An 8,600-nucleotide genomic window follows, 5' to 3' on the forward strand; every position below is an offset into this window, starting at 1 on the left:
ACAGGAGTTCAGATGTAGAAAAGACAAAGAGGAAGTCTTATGTAATATCACCCAGAATCTGTTTTCATCATATTACCCTGACTGACAGACATTTGTAACGGACAAGCCAAACATTTTATATGGTTTTCCAAAAAGGAAAATAACAGTTTTGCAGTGGTTATTTATAGTATTCTAATCATGTAGTTATGGTGTTGAAGTTGACACTAAGTGGACAATACATAGCCATGTAAAATAGGGGCAGAGGATTAAAGTTTGGAAAATACACTTCATTTCAAGAAACCCTTTAACTCTTGTCATTAACATTCACCTTTATTAAAGGGTGGGGCTCAAATTTGGAATTTAAAAAAAAAAAGAACTTACTTATTTCAAAGTTTGAAGTCTTGTAGAGAGACTTTTCCATTATTCATAGCTGATTACAAAGTAGTCAAATGCAAAACAGTGATGTCGCAAATGTTGCAATTAAATACTGCATTTAAAGAACACAACAGTTTGGCATTAGTTGCCCGAAAGGTTATTGTACAGAAGACCTCCTTTAATTTATAGTGCTGTACATTTTGAGGATCAAACAAGAGAAACAAACAAAAAAAAACAAAAAAAAGTGAAGTGCAGATTGTGGTAGCAGACTTTAACCACCTAAAGCCCGCTTCTCAGATCAAATGATAAAATATGTCACTGCAGTTAAAACATTCAATTCAGAACCTTTCTTTTTCTTGAGGATTTTAAACCCAAAGGACTGTGCATTTGCCATCCTGTGGCTGCAAGAAGCATGCAACATTTCACTCAGCGGGAAAGTCAAAGGATGGCAAAGCATTTGACTCTTTGCTCTGAAACTATGTACTGCGTGGTGAGATTACAAACTCCTGTAGGACCTTTGAAATCCTTTCTCCACATCACTTTGATAAAAAAAAAGTAGTGGAAAGGCTTTTGAGCCATGAGAAAAACACCTAAGCCCAGTCTTTTGTCTCACTCCGTTGTGCTTTCATGCAGAAAGACCGTAATCTGCTGGCCTGGTGAGCTGTCTGATGCCATAGATGCCTTGGACTAAAATAATTGTATTCACCGCCTCTATGGCTACACAAGACATAATTTCGCAACCTTACTACACAAACATAAGTAAGCCCAAATTGTGTCTCTCCTCTAATCCCCAGAGGGATCATCCATGAGGTTCTGTATGCATGTTTGAAGTGACAGTGTACATCATTAAAAATTTACAACTGAATTGAAAAAAAAAAAAAAAAACTGTGTGCATCAGTCTATCCTTAGAAAAAGAAATGTGAATCCTCTCACGCACGCTGTTCAGCATTTTCTTATATTGCTGTAAAATCTGCCCCCCCCTTCTCCAATTATTTCTTTTTTTTAACTTTTACGATGGAAGAACGGTATGTAGATTTTTTTTACATTGAACAATTCTGCGTTAATAAATCATGGAAGTACAATCTAACAAGACTGCGCCTCAATCTGAGGCTGGACTGATTGTCTTTTAGGACACAGTATCTTTGAGAAAGCCCTTCGGAAGCTGCTGTGGCAGAGGGGATACAGGAATGGGTTGATGGCCGAGTTCAACCACAGGAGCCAGAATGTGATGTCATACCAGTAGTTTGCCACACATGTGCCACTACAGGCGGCGCGTATTATCATTAGGAGCGTGTACGGAGCCCAGCAAATTCCAAAAACACAGACAATAATAGCCAATGATTTGGCAATCTTTTTGTCTCTGGAGAGGCGAGATCCTTGCGTCTTGCGGGAGGCTGCCATGCAGGAGGCCGAGGATTGGAAGAGCCTAGAGTTTTTCCTGCAGGGTGTAAACTTCTCCTCGGTCTGCATGAATATTTGGCTGGTATTAGGATCCCCGCTCGAGGAGGGTGACAGGATGTCATCGTCCTCAATAACTGCAGAGATGGCCGTGGGCTCAGTGGATGACACCTTCCGGGTCTTGACAAAAAACACAGACCAGCTTCCACCATCTTTGTGATTTTTACTGCTCTTCTGTGATTTAGAATTGTTGCCACTGCATGCGCCGCCATTCTTGTCCCTCTGATGGATATTTAAGTAGATGATGAGGTTGAAGAAGGCCACAGACACAAACGGGGTAAAGAACTCAAAGGTAGAAGCGCTCAGGAGGAAGTACCATGTAAAATAAAATTCAGCATAGCATTCGTGCGCCGGGACGACGCTCTTTCCCACGATCGATTCCCAAAAGATGATGGCGGGGCCATAAAGCAGGAAAGCCAGTGCCCACACCGCCACCATCTTGAACACAGCCTGACGAGTCATATTTCTTTGTGCTCTGTATTTCACCTGCATGTGAGAACAGAGGTAAATGTGGGATTTTTCAGTGACACACACAAAAATACACACGGATTGAGTGTGTATGGACTCCTTCCATCTCAGATTCAGACAGCTGCAGCTGCGAACATACGTATTCTTGGCTGACACACACAATCACTCTCTGCTCTGAGTGGCTCATTCAAATTAGGCACCGCTTGTATTGTGGAGCCACGGAGAACCAAGTGACGCTGTGAATAAAACCAACTCATGAGACGCTTATTCCTCTGTGTGTCACTGCAGCCTAAGACAGAAGTAGAACGGCAGATTCCCGGTCAGATCCAGTGATCCAACACGGGAGAGTCCGCACCCAAACACATCACCTATCCCTCGCTGCCACTCCATCATTTAACCAGACTCGTTTATTTACCTTTTAGTTCTTATTTGCTGTCCTATGAATCTTGAGCAGCAGCAAACTTTAAAAATCCCTCATCATAGTCAGTACTTAATGCACAGCCACATCACTGCAGCAGGAACTGCTTCTGGCTCCATTTTCAAATGTTTAATATACAAGAATGGGACTTTTTTTTTTTTCCCAGTTGCACTTACTGTAGTCCTCTCTGCAGCCTTAATCAAAAAAAATTAGCTGCAGAGGTTAGAAATTATTCAAAAGTTGAAATAAATAAGTCTTTCATTTGTAGCTACTGCTTCATAAGCTATGTTATATTACACCATAAACTGATGAAGTAAAACACATTCAAGTGAAGAAATTCAAGTCCAGTTGCCATGACAAGAGAATTTTGACAAGAATTTACCATGACCTGGATGACTAAGAACCTCCACAGATATCATGCCATATATTTTATATACTTTATATCTTTTATAGAGGTTGTCACAATATTTAAAGGATAGAATGTAATATCAGAATTAAAATATTTCATTGTGAGAATCCTATCCAACAAATATGTAGATGCTGGTACTTCATTTTGCAAATAAAAATGATGACTAAAATTTGACACTTGTAGTGAAACGCATTACAAAATATGTCACCTAACTGATGGCTTTCAAGGTTGTTTGACATTTGTGGCATTAAATACCAAAGGCAATTTCATATTTCAATTATGAAACGTCAAGACCATTACATCAGAACAGCAGTAGAGGCATCCTGAACTTTTCTTTTTTGCCATTTAAATGCACTGTCACATCAGACGCATCTTGGGTCTAAACTGTCCAACACAAAGGCAATTCTCATACTCCAGTATGTGAGCTTCCAATCTTTCTATATGTGTATACATATATATGTGTGTGTGAAATAACAGTCATGGCATATCTTTCTTTTCAGGAAATGATAGTTTGTGAAAGCTGCCCCAGATATTAAAATGATGCAGTGACACTTTGGTTGAACTTCGGAAATAAACAGCTGTACGTGAGAATCAAGTGGACATGAAATAATAATAACTTATCCTTAATTAATCCCCGTGGGAAATTTGTTTTCTGCAATCAACTCATCGTGTTTGAACAATGAGCAGGAGGCTGCCATTGACCAGCGCCACGGGTTCAGTGCTAAACAACGCTTCAACACACTTGGAGGAAGCGGTAACCGAACCAGGGATGTTCGGTTCCAAAGAACGATTGCTCTGCCTCCTGTGCCTAAATATCAACATTGGGCAGGGAGCCCAAAAAAATACCATCTCGTGCCAAATGCTTGAATGTTTATATTTGAATTTTGGTTAAAGACACAACTTACAGAAAATGGCTCCACTGTCAGTTGTTGTTAGTATGTTCATTAAACGTTAGCAATGGCAACCTAAAAGGTGGAAAACTAGACAGAAGAGGTGGGCGGTTTAATTAGATTTTCTCCAATTACCACCACTGAAGTGCCCTTCGGCAAGGCATTTAACCTAAATCAACAACAGGGTCACTGTATGGCTGAAGAACAGACAGGCTTAACACATTCACTTCGAAGTGTGGATGTTGAACTGTGTGAAATTCCTCAGAGTATTTGTATCGAAGAGGGGCTGCCTCTCTTCAAACCTAACCATACAGTCATAAAGTGAGAATCTACATTTGACCAAATATAGATTACACCATTCGTATCCAACATAATGTCTCTAAGCAGTTTAGCTACGACACAATAATCCCTTGGATAACAATAAAACATCGGTTTGTAGGGTTTAATTGTGGCCAGTTTACTGTACACCTCAATACAGATGATCTGAGAAAGGCTGATAATGGCCTGTAATATTATCTGAGGGGATTTGGCCAGGCTTAACTTTATGCAATGGATTGTTTGCCTGAAATCCATTTTAGAATGGTTGTGTCACCATAAGAGCTCTCTGCTGCGTGTGAAAAAAAAAAGTGGAAGACCCCTTCAAACTATACTGACCTATATTGACCCGATGTATAATGGAAAAGTTTGGCTGAACAAAGGAGCATCTCCTCTTTGAAATTGAGGGGTCAGAGAAGAGACAAGGTGAAAATTATACACTAATAAAACAGATGCCTCTATAATTTATTGGAGGCTATTTATAATATTACTAGGTTATGTGAAATTCATAGCAAAGCAAAACAATTTTGGCAGAGGTGCCTTGAAATCCCAATTTACACACACAGTACTACACCCAGCCCGCAATTTGGTTTAAAAAATAATGGCTTGGCGATTTTACCTTGATGAGAACAAACGCTTAAAACCTTTTCAGTTCAAATATTTACAGACCGATTGAACCAACCAATTACCTGAGCAAATGATTCGCTAAAGACCCCATAAAAATAAAGCTGTGAATGTCAATTAATCCACCCTGCAGATTAAACTCCCACAGGGGTAACATATTTTAGAAACCAGCGTGGGGGGGTTAGTGTGTGTTTGTGCACAAATGCATGCACACACACCAGTGAATGTGAGTGGTCGAGATAATGACTGCCTGCACACCATATACTTACTGCTCTTGTGACTGACAGGAAGCGGTCATAACTAATAAGGACAATGTTGAAGACTGAGGCCGTGCAGAGCAGGTAGTCCATGACTAGCCACACCTTGCAGAGACCTTTACCCAGCATCCACCGGCCTGTCAGGTTGTACGGAATGTACACTGGGATGCAGAAAGCACCTGGAACAGTCACATATATACATACATCATGATGATTCACCTGATATAGTAACATCCTGCTTCTCTGGGCTCTAGGATTAAATTGAAAAAAGTATTTAAAAAAAAAATTAAAATTAAAAAAAATAAAATGAAATAAAAATAATAGATTGTAGCATGTAGCCCTGCAAATGTAAAGAAATAGTTCTATCATAAGGGATATCATTCAGTGAAGCTGTAGATAATAGCAGCATAGAGGGATGTGAACATATTTCTACAACGTAGACATGATCTATTTTACAGAGGCTTCACGTGTGTTCTCTGTAAAGGTGATATCACAATGAACTCGCCCGTCACCACACACACACACACACACACACACACACACAGTGGGGTAATTACAGCGTGTGCTCGGCGTGCACAAACAGCCCTTGGTGGCTTCTCGTTTACAGGGAAGAACAAAAGACTTGAAAGAGCCAAATTTGAACGTACTGATAGGGAGGAAACAAAAGAGCCCACTCACCCACGAGGAAATCAGATATGGCAAGGTTGAGAAAAAAGTAATTGCTTTGATTTCTCAGTGTTTTATCCACAATAAAAGCCATGATAACCAGAGCATTCCCCGCCACCACGACGACAACCAGAGTCACCATGAGAACTGATAGGATCACCACCAGGTAGCCCGGGAGGAGAGTCCCAGCCTCCGACACAGCTGGAGGCGAGCTGCCGCTGGAGTTGGACTCCAAGATGTGCGCACCCATTGTCAGTGTTGCGCCAGGCTCATTGCGGAGCCTCCGCGCCAGAACGCCGAACTTGTTCAATTACGCGCCGTGACGATCCGCTCCGCTTGACAGAGACGCCAAACCTGCGAGAACATGTGTGAATAGGAGACGGCACTTTCAGAAAATCTTCCATTTTTCGTCTGCGAGGATGTTTTATAGTCTGAAAAAACATGATTTTGGTGAAAAGTGCCATCCCCTCTCCGTTGCGTGCGTCTGTGGACAGCAGCTGGATGTGCGGTGCGGAGGAGCGCACCCTCGCTTTTGTCCCCGCCATCAAGACTCCCCGGAGCGGAAAATAAACAATGTCCGGTTTTACTTTCAAAATAAACACACCGACAAAAGATGCGGGGATTCTTGGAAGCAATTAAAGAAAAAAAAGACTCAATTGTTTCACAGTCGATATGGTAAAGAAAATGCTAAATATGATGGCAGCGAAGACACGCAGAACAGTTGCAAACGTTCCTTAGGGAGTTCACAAGTTCACTCAGACAGACCAAAATACAATAAATCTAACTTCTGCGCACCCGAGTGAAAGTGTCGGGCTTTTATTGTGAAGGGAAACGAGGATTTAAGAGATTTCAGGGCGCTTAACGGGGAACCCTCAGGATTTCAACCAGGGCCAAAAGTCTGGACTCAACGCAAACTAGAGTGATCCAAGAGCAGTGAGAGGCTCTGGCAGCAGGTAAGTAACATTGGAACCAGACACAGGCAGACCCACCAGGAGCAGAAACATCAGGGATTTCTTTTAACACTATGGCCACACTAGTTGGCACCGTCCTCTGCTTTCCTACATTATTATAATGCTGCACTCAACCATATTAAACAGGCCAAATCAGCAACAGAATCAGAATTACTTCCAAGAGGAAGTTAAGTAGTCTCAGATGCTCCATACAGAAAGAAATAAACTAGCTGTAGCAAGTCAAGAATGTTTGGGTTTATTTTGATGCTTGTTTTCTGTGTGATTTTGGGGTTGCTGGGAATGTCTGTGGTTTGTGATGCAATGTATTGTTATTTTTACCTGGAATTGAGCGGGAACAGTGAGTGGCATTGCAGGCTTGTGCTCATTAAAACAGATGTTTTACCATCACCTGTCACCTCTTGACTAAAGCGCTACAATATGAAGAGATTCGCAGGAATAAATACAAATAAGAATAATAAAATAAAGATACTAATATACAAGTGGGGGTGGTCTGGGTTTCAACCTCACAGCACAAAGGAACCTGCTTCAATTACGACAGGGGACCTTTCTGTGAGGAGTTTGCATGTTCTCCCCGTGTCTGCATGGGTTTCCTCCAGGAAAAAAAAAAAAAACAAAAAACACACACACACGCCAGGATTAACACAGCTTGTAGAGCAGGCCGAGCCAACCTGTGGCTCCTGAGCCACATGCGACTGTTACGTTTATATCGATTTTTGTGTTTGATTTTTTTTTTTTTTTTTAACTGTGCGCAGAGAACGCTGGAGCAGCCAAACACAAAATTCAACATGAACTTAAGAGCCGCATGCGGCTCAGGGGCCACAGGTTGGCCAGGCCTGCTGTAGAGTAACATTTATCATTAAACTTTACTGCAGAAAAAGTTGAGATCCGCCCAAATGGATTTGTCCAGTCAGAGGTCAAATAAGAAAAAAAAATGACTGCAGATTACATTCCTGCAGTAGCAAACCGCTTTACATCAGCAGAGATCACATTAGATTAATGCTGCTGGTATGAAATTGAGAGTGTGAAGATTAATGATTCTGCACCGCACAGAACTAAACATGCCCTGCAAAGTCAGTACATTTTGTGATTATTCTAAGATAGATCGTTTTCAAACTTTGTTTCATTGAAAAATCAGAAATTTGAAGAGGTGGACAGACAGATTTTGCTATGCGCTCTCCACTGCACGCATCCAGTGGTTATGTCATTGTATGCCATTTATATTCGTCATTTCATATCATCCTCAAATGCAGGCAAGTGTGGAGTGAAATGCACGAGCTCTGCATGTTGGTCTAATTATCCTAATGCATGAGCATTTAATTTCATTATTCCACATGGTCATTTCTATGCTATGTACAAAATCAGACCTTAATTCTCAGCTGGACTGAAATGACACAAGAATGGTTTTTGATAAGATGTTTACATTTATGTACACCAAAAAGATTATTGCGGGCGGCACAGGGTTCACGCTTCGGCCTCACAGCACGAAGGACCCCGGTTTGATTAATTGGAAGAAGAATGGGGAAAAATTGCCCCAAATGAGCGAGTGAATGATTGTTTGTATATGTGGCCGCGCCATTGATGGGCAACCAGTCCAGGGCGTACGCTGCCTCTTGCCCGATGACAGCTGAGATAGGCTCCAGCAACCCACGCAGCCCTGAGTGCAGGATAAGCAGCAGTCGGATAAAAAGATTCTTGCACCCTGCATAAATTTTATACCTACAAGAACAGCAAAATCCCTATTTTTTTTTTCCTTTTAGAGGTTGAAGGATT

General features: G+C 41.4%; 1 protein-coding gene across 2 annotated transcripts; it reads right to left on the reverse strand.

Moving 5' to 3' along the window:
* Positions 1 to 1,225: 1,225 nt before the first annotated feature.
* On the reverse strand, positions 1,226 to 6,368 carry LOC147225650 (histamine H3 receptor). Of its 2 annotated transcripts, none has more exons than XM_086162169.1 (3): positions 5,872 to 6,368; positions 5,206 to 5,372; positions 1,226 to 2,298 (listed from the first exon to the last, which is right to left on the reverse strand). In XM_086162169.1, the coding sequence occupies exons 1-3, from the start codon at positions 6,107 to 6,109 to the stop codon at positions 1,438 to 1,440; spliced, it is 1,266 nt and encodes a 421-aa protein (XP_086018295.1). In that variant the 5' UTR covers positions 6,110 to 6,368; the 3' UTR covers positions 1,226 to 1,437. The 2 variants fall into 2 exon arrangements, with proteins under 2 accessions (XP_086018295.1, XP_086018297.1); XM_086162171.1 differs by having other exon boundaries at positions 6,106 to 6,367.
* Positions 6,369 to 8,600: the final 2,232 nt, after the last annotated feature.

Source organism: Fistularia commersonii, chromosome 16 (genome assembly GCF_037954325.1).
Source record: "Fistularia commersonii isolate RoL2024-O1a breed Wild chromosome 16, RoL_Fcom_v1.0, whole genome shotgun sequence".
Lineage (NCBI taxonomy): Eukaryota > Metazoa > Chordata > Actinopteri > Syngnathiformes > Fistulariidae > Fistularia > Fistularia commersonii.

Coding starts and splice junctions, on each gene's coding strand:
- LOC147225650 (XM_086162169.1), bottom strand. CDS start 6,109: ATGGGTGCGCACATCTTGGAGTCCAACTCCAGCGGCAGCTCGCCTCCA. Junction 5,373..5,871: donor CATATCTGATTTCCTCGTGG/GTGAGTGGGCTC, acceptor TGACTGTTCCAG/GTGCTTTCTGCATCCCAGTG. Junction 2,299..5,205: donor TCCTGTCAGTCACAAGAGCA/GTAAGTATATGG, acceptor TCTCACATGCAG/GTGAAATACAGAGCACAAAG.